The sequence below is a fragment of the Cyprinodon tularosa genome, unplaced genomic scaffold (genome assembly GCF_016077235.1).
Source record: "Cyprinodon tularosa strain WSP-4 unplaced genomic scaffold, ASM1607723v1 ctg267, whole genome shotgun sequence".
NCBI classification, from domain to species: Eukaryota; Metazoa; Chordata; class Actinopteri; order Cyprinodontiformes; family Cyprinodontidae; genus Cyprinodon; species Cyprinodon tularosa.
In genome coordinates, this window is record NW_024038971.1 from 716,514 (window position 1) to 735,452 (window position 18,939).

The 18,939-nt window shown below is 36.9% G+C and overlaps 2 protein-coding genes across 2 annotated transcripts; both read left to right on the top strand.

The window, feature by feature from the left end:
* The first annotated feature begins 224 nt into the window (after positions 1-224).
* On the top strand, positions 225-7,852 carry rab6bb (RAB6B, member RAS oncogene family b). Its single transcript, XM_038289313.1, has 8 exons — positions 225-452; positions 3,145-3,203; positions 3,581-3,634; positions 4,072-4,177; positions 4,271-4,382; positions 4,508-4,601; positions 6,246-6,312; positions 6,697-7,852. The coding sequence occupies exons 1-8, from the start codon at positions 383-385 to the stop codon at positions 6,759-6,761; spliced, it is 627 nt and encodes a 208-aa protein (XP_038145241.1). The 5' UTR covers positions 225-382; the 3' UTR covers positions 6,762-7,852.
* A 2,293-nt stretch (positions 7,853-10,145) lies between these two features.
* aire (autoimmune regulator) lies at positions 10,146-17,727 on the top strand. Its single transcript, XM_038289343.1, has 13 exons — positions 10,146-11,127; positions 11,321-11,495; positions 11,602-11,742; positions 12,284-12,349; positions 12,431-12,568; positions 12,729-12,826; positions 12,916-13,037; positions 13,119-13,188; positions 13,405-13,536; positions 13,628-13,749; positions 15,279-15,357; positions 15,452-15,550; positions 16,406-17,727. Exons 1-13 carry the CDS (start codon positions 10,981-10,983, stop codon positions 16,487-16,489), a joined length of 1,473 nt encoding a protein of 490 aa, XP_038145271.1. The 5' UTR covers positions 10,146-10,980; the 3' UTR covers positions 16,490-17,727.
* Positions 17,728-18,939: the final 1,212 nt, after the last annotated feature.

An 18,939-nucleotide genomic window follows, 5' to 3' on the forward strand; every position in this document is an offset into this window, starting at 1 on the left:
TGCATCTACCCTCAGAAGGCTGCATTACACCAGTTTAACTTTAAAATCGACCCTTAATTAAGAGCAACGTATATAATATCAGGTTTGTTATCAAGATCAATATGTTTACTTTTATCAACCCTGATATGTTCCCATCTTCAGGCAGGAAGATGGGAACATGAATACGGACGGAAAGGTGAGGGATTTGAAAGAGGTGAGGTCGCGCAAGCGCACACGCTGCCCTGAACTGACAGGACGACGCTGAGCTGCATTCCCACCATTCTGAGGAGAGGAGGATTCTCCTGCGCAGCCACAGCATAGAGGGAGTCACGGGCCTTTAAAGAAGAAAAATAGGAATAAAACACGTAAAATATAACCCAAGTGAGGCTTTTCATCTGCCACCATGTCAGGCGGAGCAGATTTGGGGAACCCACTGAGGAAATTCAAATTGGTGTTTTTGGGAGAGCAAAGCGGTGAGTCCGTGATCAGGGGGAGGATTGGGTGTCGAGCATGTGTGTGTATGAGTGTATGTAATCATCTTTATTGATACCTTGAAATATTAAAGTGAATGTAATAAATGTTTTCCTGGGAGCCTGTGATGCCGATGCCTTCAGGAACAGTGGCACCGCGATAATTAGATTAACAGAAGACAAAAAGAGAAAGAAAAAACTCATGGGTTTAAATTAAACTAATAAATCAGGACACATGACTGTGAATTTAGCGCCTATGTAATGATCCTCACTGACAGCATAGCAGGGGGAATGAATGGCGATGTTTTAATGTACTGCAGTGACCGTGAAAAATCTTCCTCATTTTCCCATTTTATTTCCATCTTCTGCTCTTGATATGTCACACATAAACATTTAATATAGACCGTGACTAATATCTACCCTCGGTCTTTTTTCGTTTTAATTTTTAATTTCAGCAGGGATAACAGTCTCCCATGTGTCAGTTCGGGACACACCCTAGACTGCCGATGTCTGTAGCATCTCCAAAGCACGCAGTCTCTTGCACTGTCCCGTGAAAAATCCAGAAAAAAAAAGCGAAAAAGAAAAAATACTTGACATTTATCAAAGATCACACTGTGTTATCAATAATCCTTTCATCCAGGGAGGGGAGGGTTCTGCTTTGATGTGGTGGGACAAATTCACAAGAAGAACATCGATAATGGTGCCTGAAGACGGGCTCAAATAATAGACACCCAAAGTGGCCGAACATTTGTCGATATCCTATAAAAAGCAATAATAAAGAAGGGATAGCCAGCTCCAATGAGGAGCAGGTTTGTGTTTTCACTGTGATCTAGCATTGTGTGTGTGGGTGATTCATATCTGTGGTTGAGTGTCTCGACTAAAAGCATCTGTAGAGTGTGTTTGTGTGGCCTGTACTGCAATGTTGCTGTCCATGGTGCTGAAGAAGGGCCTGTGTGGTCTATCACTTCGATTAGGCTTCACCACTATTGTGAGAGAGGACAGAGGCCTGCTGGACTAGTATTCTTGTATCCCCCACTCATTGCGTGATTTGATGTAAAATGTTTCTCTGAATGATGCCTAAGTTGATATCAATAAGCACCGAGGCACCTTTTGGTTCTTCAGGACAGCCCCATCTATATAAAAGTTCTTGAATATCTTGATAGCTCAGTTGTCTTAAGACTGATCATTTTAGACCAATTCAACTATGTAATTTATATAGAAATATTAAACATTGCATGTCATCTCAGTTTACATTACAAGAAAATTATATCCAATCCATGTCCAGAAATAAATTATTAGATAACAGTACTATAATCCTGTCTAAGAGACAGGTTCATGGTTAATCAAATGCTGCTCTTAATTTTGTTTTACTTTTTTGGCTCTGTGATGCAAGGATAGAGTAAACTGGCCTAAACAGTTTTTGTTTACAGAGTAGCCTTGGAATCAGCAGTCTCTTTGCCATCATATTTGTGCAAAATAATACTTTCTGAATTAAATTGCCCTCATTCCTTCTTGCTGTTAAAAAAAAACATATAAAAACTACTCAAGTCCTTGTTTATTTGCAGTTGTCTTTGCATTTTTTTTATTTCATGTAGATTTTTTCCATGTAAGTTTTGTTTCTTTTTGCAAAATGAGTTCGATTCAATTTATTTGCCTCTCCCTAATTGTTTTTCTTCCTATGCTGTTAGGAATTAAGGGTTGTTGTTCAGCTCAGGATATGTTTGTTTGCTTTGTACTGTACATCCTTTATTTAGAATATAGAAGACCTCTAACTATTACATACCTTCAGAAAGTTATTAATGGGTTAATATACCATGACGGGGGAAGCAAATGCGTTAGGGTGGTTATTCACATCTGGTAAAAACCTGCAGGACACTTTTTGGTGACATGCCCTGATTTGTACTAACCAGGCAGACCTTGTGTACCCATTTTAAAATTGATTAATTTAGGGTAATTATCTATTATTTACTAACGGTCTTCTCTAGAGTTGCCAAGTATATTTAGTTTGTGCTATTTTACACCTGCAAAGTTCAGTTTTGATGCAAGAGTAACTTAGATGGTTAAATACAACCAGATAAGTTGTGTCATTGTGTAGATGACAAAGGAAAAAAAGGACAAAATAAGGTTGATAGCAATAGTAATGTTAACAGTATTAACAGTAAGAAATGTAATGAGTAAAATGTCATTCCATTTTTCCTGACATGTTGCAGGAGGATCCTTATCCAAGGGAAGTGGTTAATTCACCCCAGTAATAATAATAACCAACAGAAGGTCACATGGTATTATTGCTGTTTAATTAGAGGTCACAGTCTGAGCTACAGGACCCAAATCACTAGAAAGTGAAAGACTAAGAATAATTTGAATATTTAAATAGACACAAGGTGCATTTCAAAGTTCTTAAATAAATTGAACTGTAAATGAAATTTTAACCCCGTGACCAAATATTTGGTAAGATAATGTTTTTTCCAAGCAAAAATTTGAAATAGAAGGAAACTAATAGGTAACCATGAGCAAACAAGGATACATATTGATCTGGAGCCAATTAATAGCAGCTTTTACCTAAGAAGCCATTATAAATATTGAAAATGACTACACCTGGGATACTTCTTTCAGAAGATACCTTTTAAGTAAACCATTTGAGGAAAAATTCTGTGTTTTGGCTCAAAAAATTAACTTTGATATATTTTTGTTTCAGTGGGAAAAACATCTCTCATCACCAGATTCATGTATGACAGTTTTGACAACACATATCAGGTGAGGCTCAGCTCTCACAAATAGATGCTATATATTCACTTTTGAGGAAGTATTGATTGCATATAAATGTGGTCAGTAAGTGTGCTTAAGGATTGATGATTGGAAATGAGTTCATGAAGGAATAAATGATTATGATATTAGTTTAAAATGTAAAATATAAAATATTAAACCTTATTAGACTGATACATTTTCTTTTGTCAATACATTTAGGTTTTGTGAAGTATGAAAAGGTGTAGCAAAGTGTTTCAGCACCAAGAGTGTTTTGGGAAATGCAATATTTTCTAATTTTAATTCAGTTTGGTTGTTTATTGTTTGTAGACAAGTAATTACTGTAATTTGTGGAATATATTTCAAACTTTCTCTATCTTTTCCTATAGGCCACAATTGGAATCGACTTCCTATCAAAGACCATGTACCTGGAAGACCGGACAGTAGGAAACCCTGAAACTCATTTTAAAACTTGCATGTAGAAAAATACTACACTTTTAGACTTTTCGCCTGCAAATACCATTGAATGTCCCAGTTTCCACTGTGCTTTGACTAATCCTTGATTTGATTTGCTTAATCACTGCACTCGTTATGCTCTAACATGATTATCTGAAGGTTATTTCTCCTAGTAAGAGCTTTTGCACATTTTTTTTTTGTAATAAGCTATAGTCATGGATCATCTTCTTTAACTTGTGCAAATTCTATTTCTGTCGTGGGATATTATCCCCCCTGCCAGCCTGCACATGAGCTGATAGGGGCTTATCCTTTGGAAAAGCTTTTAGTTGTGTTTTACTTTGTGTGGGGTTTGACAGTTTTGTCAAACAGCTGCTGAGAACGTGTGTTTGTGTGTGTCTGTGTGTGTGTGTGTATTCATATGCAGGTAAGGCTGCAGCTGTGGGACACAGCTGGACAGGAGCGCTTCAGGAGCCTTATTCCTAGCTACATCCGAGATTCTACAGTGGCAGTGGTTGTCTATGACATTACAAGTAAGCCCTGGTTTTCCCCTATTTTAAAAATAAAAACTCAGTGTTTTATACACAACGAGGGCAGCATTTAAGTTGATGCTCTAATCTCCCCAGACGTAAACTCATTCCAGCAGACCTGCAAGTGGATTGATGATGTCAGGACAGAGAGAGGAAGTGATGTTATCATCATGCTTGTGGGCAACAAGACAGATCTGGAGGAGAAGAGGTAAACATGCTGTTTTTCTTATTAATTCCAACATTGAGTGTAGTTTATGGAAGGCCTTTGAGAACACCACATTAGAGGAGAATGACTCAGCCTAAGATGTCCAACCTGGCTGGACCTTTCTGCAGGCAAATCACGATTGAAGAAGGAGAGCAGAGAGCCAAGGAGCTAAACGTCATGTTCATCGAGACCAGTGCCAAGACAGGCTCCAATGTCAAACAAGTGAGCCTCACAGTTTCACCCCTTTTACTGCATTTTTTGTGCCACTTAAAAGCTAATTCACAAGTTCTTCTAAAAGGGAACAACAACAATTAACATATTATAAAAGATATTATCAGTTTTTTCACATATAATAGCAAACAGTAAAAAGTAACATATCTGATGTCTTGAATCCTTCTAAGATATTCACACAAATAAGGGATGAAATACAAAAAGTAACAATAAACAAGAAAGTCTATTAAACTTTTTATATTTTGTCAACCTATAGAAGGAAAAAAAGGTACAGCTCACAATAAATACCTACATAAATATCTTGCGAAAATGCTTTATTTAACCAGACTGCTTTAGTAATGACTATTCCTGAGATAAAAATAAAAAATTTCCATAAAAAAATCAAAGAAACCTTAGAGTAAAAATGTATCCATCTTTAGATATGATAAAATCCATGCTTTAATATTTAAACAGCAATTTAATTTCAATGTTTGGATCCAGTCTTTTACATTTATACTCCAAGACGTTTATTTTGATTTCTTTTTAAAATATTCTATGATTGGTGTCTCAATTAATTATATCCTAAACAACTATTTCTCACAAATGTTTCACCTATTTAACCTGTTAAGCCTGTTTTTCTATAACAAGTTCATAACACCATGTTAACTTAGGTCAGGGAATTGTTCAGTTTTTATATTTAAAAATAAAATGGAGTAGAATTTACTACTGAAATTTAAATTAAACACTAAAATAATAAAATACTAATATTAATAAAGTTAAATTACAAAAAAGTATGTCATCTGTACTTCTTGATGGCCTTATTATGCATGATATTACTGAGCATAAATAACAAAACGAGGTATACAACAACAAAAAAATCTGAAAGATGAGTAGAAAAAAAATCCGCAGTAAACTTTAAAGGTGGGAAATAAACCCTTATATGTTTTACTCTGTTGCTTGTTTCAGTGAGTGAAATGTGTAAATGTTTATTTAGAATATTTATTTGTTCTCCTTGTTAAGGCCATATTATTAACTAATCTATTCTAATTCACAAAACAGTTTATAAAGGAAAAATGTACCATTTATAATTAATACATTTGATATATTTAGAAAAAGCAGCTGGGATTATTGTAGGTAGGCTAAGGCTTAGGTAGAAAAAGAAATTAAATAGAGAAAGAGTGATGAGGAGGAGCGGCTGGCTAGCTTTGCAGCTGGCTAGGTCAAGTGGTAAGTCCTACAAACAGGAAGCCTGGGTTCGTATGAGCTGCCAGTGTGGGTTCTTAGGCAAAACCCTTCATGCTGTTGTCTGGTTTGGGGAGTTGCGGCCCAGTGGTTAAGGCATTGCACTTGGAATCCTGAGGTCCTGAGTTCGAGCCCCAATCCCACGAAGCTCCAAAGACCCTTAACCACCACACTTTTCCCCGGGCATCACACAATGACAGCCCACTGGTCGCCAAGGGGATGGGTTAAATGCAGAGAATTAATTTTGTTGCTCTGTACTTATGACAGTTTAATGACACCCTAAATCGCTGGGAAAAATAATGAGATAGAATACTTTAGGACATTGTAGGGATGATAGAAATACCCCAAAATTAATCAGTAATTAAATAAAAAAAAAAACTGTCCTGCCTTTTTGTCTAACGTTTCTCTCTCCAGCTGTTTCGTCGAGTCGCTGCTGCACTACCTGGGATGGAAAGTCTGGATGATGCAAACCCCGAAGGCAGTATCCTTTACAGCCTTTCTTGTTTTTAGTGCCAGCCAAGTTGGCTGAAAGGCCGGCCAGCTTATTTTTAATCTTTTAGTGGATGCTGGCAGCAGCACAAACAGACAGACCGTCCTTCTGTCTATATAGAAGCATCAACCATTAAACGATTTATGCTTGAGAGAAAAGGAATGCACAGTGCCAGGAGGAGATAGCTGATGCATGGTGTTTAGCACCACATGGTGGCTGTAAGATAAGTGACAGCAGGTATGTAAAGACCAATGCAAATAGTTGATTAGATGTTTTAAAATAGATGATCTGTTTGATTAACTTTCATTTATTTACATATTTAACACTGATGATCCAAGTTCCAGTGTGTGATTTTCTTTAACAGCAAATTCCCAGTGATTGACATCAAGCTGGACAAACCACCAGAGCCGGCCGTCCCTGAGGGCGGCTGTTCATGTTAATGCTGAGCTGCTTCTGGACGGCTCCCTTCACACCATAGGCTTGTTGCGTTGCTTAATACTGGCTAGCTTCCAGTTGACTTCTTTAATTGGATATAGGAACGAGACCTTGTATCTGATTTGACAAATCAAATGTTATCTTTCAGTCTTGTTCAGTTGTAAGATATTGTATACTTTGTCAATATGTAAGAGACTGGTGGAGGAGAAAAAAAATAGAAATAAAAATGTTGCAATGAAAAAGAACGACAAAAAAGAAACAGTTTGGAAAGAAAAAAAAAAGGAGAAAAATGGGGCAACTAACAGATTTCTTTTCGCTGTTATGTTTTGTATTTTTATATATATATAAAAGGGAAAGCACCAAAAATGAGGCCTAAACACAGAAGGGGAATAGTTGGAAGGTCAGCCATTTCTCTTGGCTGCCAAACACGTCTGAATGTCGCAGAACGCATGCACGCTGATCTGATCTTTGACCTTTGACCTTTGGCCTACCTTCCAGGGTCTCTCTGTGCTCTGGGAGGAGGCTGACTATCTTAGAATGTTTTATAGCATCTCTCTATAGCATCTCATAACAAAACGTCTCTCATTTGATATTCCCTACAAAGGTCAAACAACTTCCTGTAGGTTCACCCAACAGTAGCTGTGAATATGTGGCACTCTCTCCCTCTTTCTCTCTCTCTCTCTCTCTCTCTCTCTCTCTCTCTCTCTCTCTCTCTCTCTCTCTCTCTCTCTCTCTCTCTCTCTTTCTCTCTCTTTTATAGAACAAATGGTTCTGTGGTATAAAAAAATAAAGTACAAATAACAAGGACAGCTTACTGTCTCAACCTCCTGTCCCTCCAAATTATCCTCTGCTCTTCCTCCTTGCTTCCCTCTTTCTCTCTCCTTTCAGCCTCCCCATCCCTCCATCCCGGTAATACACATATAACAATCCACTGTAATGCACTGCACTGTATATAATAATGTAATATGTATGTTGTGAACGTCCCTCTGTAGAAGTGGTCTTTGTTCACCTGTATGAATAGTGTAATAATGTTTAATGATTAATAAATTACAGATTAAAGGGCTTCACCTTCCTAACCATCTACATTCACCTGGCAGCAGAATGTTGTATCTTGTTTTTACTTTACTTTAGATCTGTTTTTTGTTTCATAACCCACCACCATTTACTTTACAGTTCAATTATCTTCAAGTTGAACTCATTTTAGTTTCAGCCTCCTACATTATAGCTCGACTCAGTTCAGTGCAATTTATTACAGCTGGATTCATTTCGGTTCAGCTAAGTTCTATTCAGTTGCGCTCATTTCAATTTCATTACTTGGAGTTAGATTAAATTCTTTATAGTAGAATTAATTTCAGAAAGTTTATTTAGATGATATTCAGCATAATTAAGTTCAAATACATTTTGATATTAATTCAGTTATTAAATCCATCATCTATACCTGCATATCCTTGTGGGTTATCTCTATGGATCATTCAAGTCTTTTGAGTGTCATAGGGTAACACTGAGAAAACAACCATACATGTACACCCACACACATAGGCAGTTATTACTCAAAAGAATAGAAATAGCAAATCAATATGTCAGTCTTGTTTTTAGGCTGTGGAGAAGGGAAAGCTAGGGTATCCAGAGTACACCTAAGCATACTTTAAAATATGTGTACTATGCATGATGCTACTGATGGTATAACCGTATAGCCCCTAGTTAATAATGGTTTAAGTTAATTAATTTAAGCATATACCTGCCCTGTGATGAAGTGACAACCTGTCCAAAATGAAACCCTCCTGCCACCAAATGAATATTACAGACCAGCTCCCCTGTGACCCTGCATGGAGAATACTTTATAAACAATGCTATTCCTTTCAGTTCATGCCAACGATGATTCAGCTCAATTCAAATCTGATTAAACTTAGATTAGGTGTAAATCACTTTTATTCAAATTTGATTACATTTGCTTGAATTCAACTCATTTCTGACACCTGATAAATTCCAGTTTATAAAAAATGTCAACAATCACCAACTCACACTGAAAAAAGTGGTTTACCATTTCCTTAGAAAAAGCTGGGTAACTTTTTGCACAAAGAAATGCTTTGTAAATTTCACTCCATAAAATCTAAGTTGATTTTAATTACTAAGAAGTTGATTTAACAAAAAAAAAAAAGGAAAATTTACTACCAAATTCCTCTTATCAAAAAAGATGTACATTTTTTTGCAATTAACATAACAGTCATGTTTTTTGTACTGCTGGAGGAAGCTGGTGTGCCCAGAGAGAACCCACACATAGACGGGTAGAACATGCAAACTTCATAAAGAAAGATCTCAGGTCAAGAATCAAACCTACAGCCTTCTTGCTGCAAGAGAACAAAAGAGAAAAAAGTGTGGCACAGTGCAGCCACACTATTTGTGACCTACTGGTCAGGCAAGGAAAAAAGCACAAAGTTTGCTTCTACCGTAATATCCACGCACATTTTACTTGCATCTGTCAAGTTGGACACTTATCTAAATTGTTTTGTTAATAATATTTGGTAAAATTGATTTAATTGAAAATGTGTCTTTTGAATAATACATGTGGAGTCTTTGCCTAGTGAGTTAGAGCAGTGTGCTTGTGCTCTGAAAAGGTTGCAAGTACCCAGTGCGATCCCCACAGCCTGCACTCTGATTGCTCCCCGGGCGCCAAACAATGGCAGCCCACCGCTCCCCAAGGGGATGGGTGGAAATGCAGAGAGTAAATTTCCCCATTGTTGGACAATAAAGGGACTTATTTTTTTTTTTTCTTTATTTTTTTTCTTTTTACAAATAAAAGGTGTCAAAAGGCCCTTACATGACAATTTGAAGATCTTCAGGAAATTAGATGAAAACTGAGATAATATTTACAACACCAAAAAGTCTATTTTTTTCAGTGCTGGGGCCTTTATAGGATAAAAAAATAAGAACTTATTACATCTAAAATAGTCCAGGGCATCACTACAATCACATTGTAAAACCATATCCTTTGTAGTAAAAAAATAATAATAATCTTGTAACTCGGTGTAACATTATGGTAAGTTTTCTTCTGGTCTTTGTATATTCAGAAATCTTTGATGAAAGGGATCTTTTCCCTTTCATTTTCATTTTTCACAGTTAAGTTTGGTTAAAATGAACTAACACCCTAAATTTTTTGTAAATGAATGGATTTCTTACATTTATGACCTTATCTAACCATTAAGTGGTTTATACACTCTTAATGTATAATTAGTATTTAGTGAAAAAAAAACAGTTATAGTTTATCTTCAAGTTTTATAGTCAGGATAATTTAACTCCACTGCACATTCAGAATGTTTTTATAGAATATAACCTAAAATATTAATGGTCAATATTCATCCCATTTAAATGATAATAATCTAATTTCAATGTTAGAAAAATATACAAATTATTCTTATTATGGAATAAATCTAGAATTTAACTGGTTATTTAAAGAAAGTAGTGAACAATTAGATAATAACTCAGACCTTTCTTACTAAAAAAGTGCACCCCTTAATCTCCTGCGGCCATTTATATTTGGTGCTGTGTAGATGCTAGGAAAAACACGTTAAAAAGACACATTTTACTACCAAACATAACATATACTTAAATTTGTATTTTTCTCTTGTTAGAGCACATTTTTTTTCCATAGCTCTAAATGATCAAAAGCAGCTGTAATGAGGCCATTTCAGCCAAATGGAGCCGTCAATATATATATTTTTTAAGTTTGGTTCAAAGTGATAATTATCACACTAATGCTGAGATCTCTGCAGTGAGTCAGAGTCTGAAAACCTGATAGTTGAGGGGAAGTTGAGATGGAAAGAACCTTTTAGAGGAAAACTCTGATTGCGACAGAGCATGTCACCTGACCACGCTCTGCAGACGGAGGAGGACAGGTATTCCCCTGGTTAAAGTCAGTTAGTGTCGTTAGTGGATAAAAAACTCCACAGAAATCTAAAGAACTCTTCTTCTGACTCTCTAAGGTCTGTCTCTGGGTCTCATAGGGTCCTCGGTTGTACTTAAACAGTGACATGCAAATGGTTATGCATTTACAGAAACGGGAAATAGTATAAGATGCACAATTTATCTTGGTCTTCTTAAAGAGTGCTCATTTTGAGAATTACCTTACATGAGAAGGACACACCTCCTGGACCCAGAGTGCTAGATGTACGGTCTCAGGCCTGGTCCACTCCTCACTTGAGTTCTTGTTTACACTTAAATCGGATCATGTCCAGAGTGGAGGTCTTCAGGGACGACACCCTTCACGCTCTGCTCCGCGAGCTGCGTACTGACATAGCAATGGCTGTGGATGACCCTTTCCCAATCGTTTATGGCTTAGCAGACAAAAACATCATCACTGAACAACAGCTGCAGGTAAGGAGCAGAAATAGATGCCAGAACTTTTACTTTAGAAGTTACATTCTTTAATTTAGATGTTTTTAAAGCCGTATTTCTATTGATTGTTCTACACGTCTAGATGATTTAGATTTTCAGAGGGCATTTTATTGATCACACAAATTGATTTCCAATTTGATACCCAAATGCTAGCGCATTTTCCTTTCTTTAGGATACTCTTAAGAAGGAAGGTAGTGAGGGCATTCACAAAGCCATGTATTCTCTCCTGTCATGGCTTTTGGAGCAAAGCAGACAAACACTTCAGTCTTTCTGGAGCAACTTATCCAAGGACTACAATATGGACAGCTACCCAAAACTGAAGACCCTTCTGACTAACTTGAATACCAGTATGTCAATTCCGTAATTCTTTAAAGTACCTCTTTCTTACAGAAGGGTTGTTTGACCTAAACTGACTCCAATTTCTTTATGTATGTTACTACTAACCCCCTCTAGGACAGGAAGGTCCAAGGACCAAAACCGAAAACAGGTCCTCTGGAGGAGGCAAAGCTTCTCACAGCAAGAAGAGGAGCCGTAAGGAAGGGGGGACAGCGTCCCAGCACTCAGAGTACCATGCCAAAACAAGTGATGGCACAGGTCATCTAGTTCTGTGTTCTGTGCAGTTTTTCCTCACGGCATCCAAGCAGTTGCCACATACCAGACTTAAAGGTAGAGTGGAGGATTTTAGTGAATTGTTGAAAAGACCTTCGACTTAAACAAATGTACATGCACAGCCCTGTACCCACTCCCAAGAGGGAGCGCATATTAAACGAGTGCGAGAGCATGCATTAGTCCATTTCACCTCGTGCGCGTTCTGTTTAAAAGTTGCTGTTTGTATCGCTCATACAAGCTTACTTTTCAAAAGAAGATTTGCAATTTTTCCACTATGTAAGACACACCACCGTTAAGTGAAAATGGGGACGAGCACGTAGGACAGCCTAATGTAAACATATCACCAGAATGATTGACAATTAGGAGGACCACTTACTTTGATGATCCAACAGGAAAAAGAACATCCTCCACTATACCTTTAAATAAACAAACCTATGCAAAAATGATAACAATCCTTTTATTAAGCGTGTTGACATTTAGGAAACTTAACTTCTCTTTCCCCCCCCTTTTTTTTTTTTTTTACCAGTGAATAAAGTCAGGCTATACAGAGTGAAGAGTGAAGCTCAAGCCATGCAGCTGCCAACTGGAAATAGTAATATAGTACATTTCTAATTTAAATCAACCTGCATTTGCTCTTGTTTCATGTCAGATACTTATCAAAATTCTGCCATAGGTCTGCAGGTGGTATCTCCTTCTGTTCAGGAAGGGGTTCCCCATTTCTCTTTTTCATCTTCCTCCTCGTCAGATCAGCCATTAAGCCAGGATAAAAAAGAAAGCATGCAAATCAAACAGGAATATACTGCAGTGGATGGTAAGCCACTGAAACACTGACTTTGTCACTTTTTAAGTTGCCAAATATCCATCTGGTCCCATGATTTTTTTGTTAAACAAGATCGATGCAAAATATACTGTTTTACTGATTTAATTCTTGATAATAGATTTTAATGATAAACTATATTTTCTGTAAACAGGGCAGACCAGAGAGTGCTTTAAAGAGAAGTCTAATGAAGAAAGGTCCAAATTTGCCAGTGCCAAGTTTATCCACCAGGGGGAAACAAACACAATCATGGTAATCCAATCCTCTACCTGTGTTTAGAGGAACACTGCTGCTGTATTTCTCACCTGGTCTGAGCTGTATGTGTGTGTCGATGTGTTTAGATACACTCTAATGATGATGAGTGTGCGGTGTGTAAGGATGGTGGGGAGTTGATTTGCTGTGATTGGTGTCCTCGGGCCTTTCATTTGACCTGCCTCAACCCTCCACTCACTTCAATACCCAGGTACACAATCAAAGAGGTAATTGTGAACAGTTTTCAGATAATGGGCATTTTTTGTTAATAAAAGTATGTTGTAATTTACAGTGGCTCTTGGAAGTGTGAGGGGTGCTATGGGCTTAGAGTTAAAAAAGAAACTTCTGTACAGCCTGTAGAGGTGTGTATCTGAAGCATGTCATTCTAAAATAGCTACTCATCTAAAAAAAGATATTCATTCAGACATAAAAATAAGGAAATGTTTTTTTATTTATCTGCAAACATTATATTGAAATTATAACAAAATCCCAATTATGTTCCTGACTATAGCTATCCTCTTTAACCTAGGCTTTATTTAAAGGAGATAATCTGTTTTGTTTTTTGTTTTTTTGCTCAGGTTCTCCCCTCGCAGCCTCAGCAAACAAGCATAAACCTTAATAACTCCAACTTAGACAACCCATTCATCTCATTATCATCCTCTCTTACAAGTGTCACTCCCTCAATCAAGGTGTCGAACGGCAAAAAACAGGTAAGGAACTTTATTTTTATATTTCCATCAGCCCCTCATCTTTTTTGTCTTTTTTTTTTACCCTGAATTACATTTTACTCTGTGTACCCAGTGCTCAGGTGGTGATCTGGTTGCTGTGAGGGAGGTGTGTGGTGTTTGCTACCTCTCTGGAGGAGACCTGACTCATTGCCTTCAGTGTCGAAAGCATTTCCATTCACACTGCCACTTCTCCATGTAAGGCAGCCACACATTTCTTCTTTCTTAGTGAGATGATGAATATTTTATATGAAAAACAAATCCTAGGACTATGATATACAATGCCTTGCAAAAATGTTCCCATTTATCAAACATCCCCTCATTTTGTGTTTAAACTAAACCTGATCCTTATGGACAGTTAGTGAGAGAAGTTGTTGTTAAGAGAGGGCCACAAGACATCGCCATGTGCAGTTTGCCACAAGCTATGTAAACAACACAGCAACCACACAGATAAAGGTTCTCAGAAGTGATGAAAATAGAAATGTTTGCAATTCACACAAAGCACTGATTGCTGTGCAAAACATGCACTGCACATTGGACAAACCAAATATACCCAAAGTAAAACCCTAGTGGCAGCATTATGCTGCAGATGTGCTTATCTCGTGTGATAACATCAGATAGAGTGCTTTGCATTAGTATAAGTACTAGTGAAAGGCACTGTATGTTACAACCACCTCCTGAAACCTTATAGAATACATCATCCAATAATATAACCCTCTCCTTCTAACCCAAACAAAAGCAGGGAAAATATCTTACAAAAATAGTTTATAAAATTATGGAAACATTTCTTACAATCCAACAAAACAAGACAGCAATGAATTAAACTTATGGGGTACTTTCTCCTCTCCCCATTCCCAAGAATGAGGAGATTTTTTTTTATTAAAAAAGCAAAACAAAAAGGACATGGATAATTAATTTAAAGCTTAAAAGTAAGGAATACACTTTTAAAATGCTTCTTTGGGACCCTTTTAGTCAGCCAGTCTGTGTAGGAGCAGATATTTAATTTAAAAACAAACCAACACACAAATAAATGTAATCAAACAAATATATGGGCTAACATACATTCTCAATGAGAGATTTAACCACTGCAATAAAAGGGGAAATTATTCAGAGGTTTTAATGACAACTGTTTTATCTCTTCCAACAAAATATGCTCATAGTAATAATCACTCATTGTTATTCGGATTTTCAGTTTTGTGTCAATAACCCTTATTTGGGTGATTCATATCCCGCAATGGGATCATGTCCCTAATTTTTCAGAACAATTGATTTGCACCATGCAGAGTAAATTTCTTGGAGCTCCCCCCCTTTCAGGCCGGTATTGATCAACCATAGCATTACATTAAGAGTGTGTCAGGAGAGTCAATTCTCAAATGCGGGCTAATGGATTGCAAATGGATCTTTGCAGATGTAACTCTGGGTCAATACTTTTAGAAAATGATGCTAAAGTTGTTCATGTTAAAAGCAAGGTAGATCTCTAGGGTTTTCGTTGCTCAATCTGCCTCATACTGGTTGTGGCTTTAAAACCAACCAAACCATATGAGCTTACTACAACCTGTAATGAATTTGGAGCTAATGTTTTATGTGCAGCTAAGTGTAACATGCCAGATGAAAGGGTTTAAAGCTACCTGTCTTTCAATGTTCACATTACATATTGATTGAGAGAAACCTGACACACTTCAGAATGGAGCAGTCTGACTCACCCACGATGCTTTTGTACTTCAAAGAGGGAGATCCGTCTGCTGGTCCTGTTCCAGACCGTGGGGCAGCTCTTCAGAGAAAGACACAGAGCCCAGAGGCATGCAGGTGTGTCTACAGACATTTACAAAAGAGACAAAAGGAAAGAAAAGCCTATATAAGATGCATTGTGATTTATGTATTCTTTCTGGTTTCTGTCTAGCTTGCACCAACAGCCCAGAACTCATTCAGTCAAGAACAGAACGCTTCGTTCACTGAACCGGTCATCAATAAGGATGAACTAGACTCGATCCTAGGAGATGTGAGTGAGGCGCTGTCACGTACCAAATGTGATTTAAACGTAGAAACAAAATAGTTGCTTCTCCTCTTCTCAGAGAGTAAAGAAGAAATAATGCTAATTAAAGATTTATAATGGAATATAGAGTTCAATTTTATTTTCATTACATGGTCACAAGTACAAAGCAATAAAATTAAGTCTCTGCATTTAACCCATTCCCTTGGGGAGCAGTGGGCTGTCATTGTGTGGCGCCCAGAGAGCAGTGTGAGGTTAACGGTCTTGCTCAGGGATCCAGAGTGCAGGCTGCGGGGATCGTACCGGGTATTTGCAACCTTCTCAGACCACTAGGCCAACACTCCCCATAATGAACATGTTTAACATGTTTAACATAGGAAACAGCATCTGAACAGGAGAACCATACGTCTTATCTGTTTCTGCATTATTTTTGCCATGCTTTAAGTATATTTAATTTAATAGTGATTTATGTTTTGCTTTAGTGCTGGATTAGCTATTTGACTAGAAATATTTAATTATATTTGCGCTTTCTTTAATATTGTTTTTTTACTTGATGTTGGCAAATAGTGATTAAAATATGTCTGCTACATTGCTTGATGTGTTACGTTATTTTTAATGAATGCGGTAGTGAAATGGCTACCTTATATTTGTTTTCCCATGTATATTCGTAGAGCAAAACTATATTAACATATCGGATGTGGTTGAAAGATATGGTCTGAGCTTTAACAGTAGATTAAATCAAGTCGCCACATTTGTCTTTAAGTTCGATTAATCTTGATGAACGCAAATAATATTAAATGCCTTTAGATCTGGATGTCTGATTGTAACACTTCATCTTTTCTTCTTTCGCTCTTTGAATCCCAGCAGAGCTCCATTGATGGCCTGTTGCAGTGGGCCTTCCACAACATGTCTAGACCGCTGTCAGACTCTCAGGGATGCTACAAGTGAAACATAACTGTCCACCCAGTGGTAGACAATTTATCAACTTCTAATGTTTAATTGAGATAATTGAAATTAGTTCACCCAAAGATTTGTTCAAAGGTTGCAGCCTCTGTCTCCATGCCACTCTACCATTTATATTTATGTGAATATTGAGTGTTATTTGCTGATTGTTTTTTGTTTTACATGCTTTTAAAATTATTTTTTTTTCTCTTTTACTAGCCCTGTTTTATGTATTTTGTTGCATTAAACTTCTAATTCCTTTCAAAATATTTTCAACTTTAACATGGATTTCCATGTTACAAACACAAACCTTAATGCATAGATAGGATTTCATGTGGTGCAAATAAGTGAAGATAAATATTGCAAAATTTTCCAAATTCAGACAGTCCAAGTTTTCAAAGCTTGCCACATCTAAATCATTTGATTGTACTCCTGGCTTGATGTTTTTAGCTGTTGTCCAGGTGGAAGTCTTTTACAACCTGTTTCCTGTTTGATTTCCCATGGATGGCCTGTTTGGCACCATTTATCCACCTGACCAACCCTCACCAGCTTTTTCCATCCCAGCTAAAGCAAAGCATACAGTACTTCTGGTATAGTGCTATTATTACCCTTTTTTCATATTAGGGATGGTGTGTTTGAGAAAATGTGCATTCACAGATTTATGATGCAACATTTCAAGTTTGGTCTCATCTACCCATAGTTCCTATTTACATTTTAACAAGATTGTTTCCTTAATGGGTTGTGAAAAACTGCAAACATGACTTTTCATGGTTTTTGTTAAGCAGTGGTTTTATTCTTACCACTCTTTTATTAAATCCAGCAGTTCCACCAGTTAATGTAACCCTCTTGGCTGCTCCTCTGGTTTTCTAACCCATTCAAACAGCCAAGATGTTGGTCCTGTTTAGGTTTGCTATTGTAATACAGTCTATTTAACTTTCATTTGTTGATTCAAAAGCTCTATAAGAGATTTTTTGTATATCTGTTAGTCTATGTGATTCTTTAACAAACTTCTGATGTCCTCATAGAACAGCTGTACTGGATGTTGTTTAGGTAAATATACTGTCATATACTAACTCCTTAAATCAAATTAAAACCAAGGTATAGCTTCCTTCTATTTCACACTTATCCACTTCTTACTCTGTAAAATATATAACCCATTGAAAATAGCTATGCTCAAATATTGAATTTGTTGTGGTCAGATTTGTTTTATTTTACATAAAGATTACAAAAAGAGAAATAACTGAATGGATTAAAAAACAAATAAAAGAATAAAAAATGTTTATCTATAAAATCTAAATATAAAATCTTTTTTTTAATGTTTGTCTTATGCCTGCTGCCCTAAAAGATTATTTTCAGATAAAGGTTTGTTTGTATCCACCCATACGCTAGCACAGAAACCCATGTTTTTGTATGGGCATATGTTGTTCTGCACAAACCACTAAAGCTAAATGTACACATTACACATGCACGCACACACACACACACACACACACACACAATATATAGATAGATAGATAGATAGATAGATAGATAGATAGATAGATAGATAGATAGATAGATAGATAGATAGATAGATAGATAGATAGATAGATAGATAGATAGATAGATAGATAGATAGATAGAACAAGAAAATACTTTCAGTAAGGTTTCTGTTTCAGATTTTCACACCAGATGTTTTCAATCCAGTGCAGAATTTACCCTGAGAATCTCTGTTTAACAGGGATTCCTGCAGGACTATATCACATAGATGAGGAATGTTGTTATTGTCATGCGATTCATGAGGTTTAGTATGACTGCCAGTGGGATGAAACTTGGCCAACAAGCACAAAGATTTTTCTCCTCTTGGTATTTGGTTTCCATGGCTCCCAGCACCTTCTGAAACTAAACAGAGGCTCATAAGCTGGCTTTGTGCTGCATCTGTACACATGTGCAGATTTGTTTATTTGGCATCACATTTACTTTAAAAGACACATAAAGCATCTTTTTCTAAAGCTGTGGCACCACACAAAACAGCTCTAATAATCAAGTTTTCCTTTTATCAGCAATATAAAAGTTGCCACAGATGTATGAATGTCATGCAAAAATCTCCAGAGTTTCTGTAGTTACTAAATACACCTAAACAGCACTCAGCGAGTCCAGTTAAGCCAGAAAGTCACATGCTTTCAGCCTGTAAGCCAACCTGGACCAACATAAAAAACACACAAAGCAGTGTTCTTTGATCATTAAACAAACACTTTTGCACCGCAAGGTGGCTCCCTTAAGACGGATGCAACCAAGCACCATCTGCTGGATATCACTATGCCAACATTGTCAAGCAACCGTTGCAGTATGATAAGAGGAAGCATTTCCTCCGACAAACAATGTTTGTGCTGATAGTGAAGTGGGAATTACCCAGATTTTTTTCAGAACAAAGGTAGCAGTTCTGTAAACAAAAAAGAAACCATCAAATGACTGAA

What these genes read in the sequence shown, in the direction of transcription:
- rab6bb (XM_038289313.1), top strand. Translation starts at nt 383, where the DNA reads ATGTCAGGCGGAGCAGATTTGGGGAACCCACTGAGGAAATTCAAATTG. An exon ending in GTTTTGACAACACATATCAG is followed by an intron (nt 3,204 to 3,580) that starts GTGAGGCTCAGC and finishes CTTTTCCTATAG; the next exon opens with GCCACAATTGGAATCGACTT. An exon ending in ACAGATCTGGAGGAGAAGAG is followed by an intron (nt 4,383 to 4,507) that starts GTAAACATGCTG and finishes ACCTTTCTGCAG; the next exon opens with GCAAATCACGATTGAAGAAG.
- aire (XM_038289343.1), top strand. Translation starts at nt 10,981, where the DNA reads ATGTCCAGAGTGGAGGTCTTCAGGGACGACACCCTTCACGCTCTGCTC. An exon ending in TCTGACTAACTTGAATACCA is followed by an intron (nt 11,496 to 11,601) that starts GTATGTCAATTC and finishes AACCCCCTCTAG; the next exon opens with GACAGGAAGGTCCAAGGACC. An exon ending in TGTCGAACGGCAAAAAACAG is followed by an intron (nt 13,537 to 13,627) that starts GTAAGGAACTTT and finishes CTGTGTACCCAG; the next exon opens with TGCTCAGGTGGTGATCTGGT.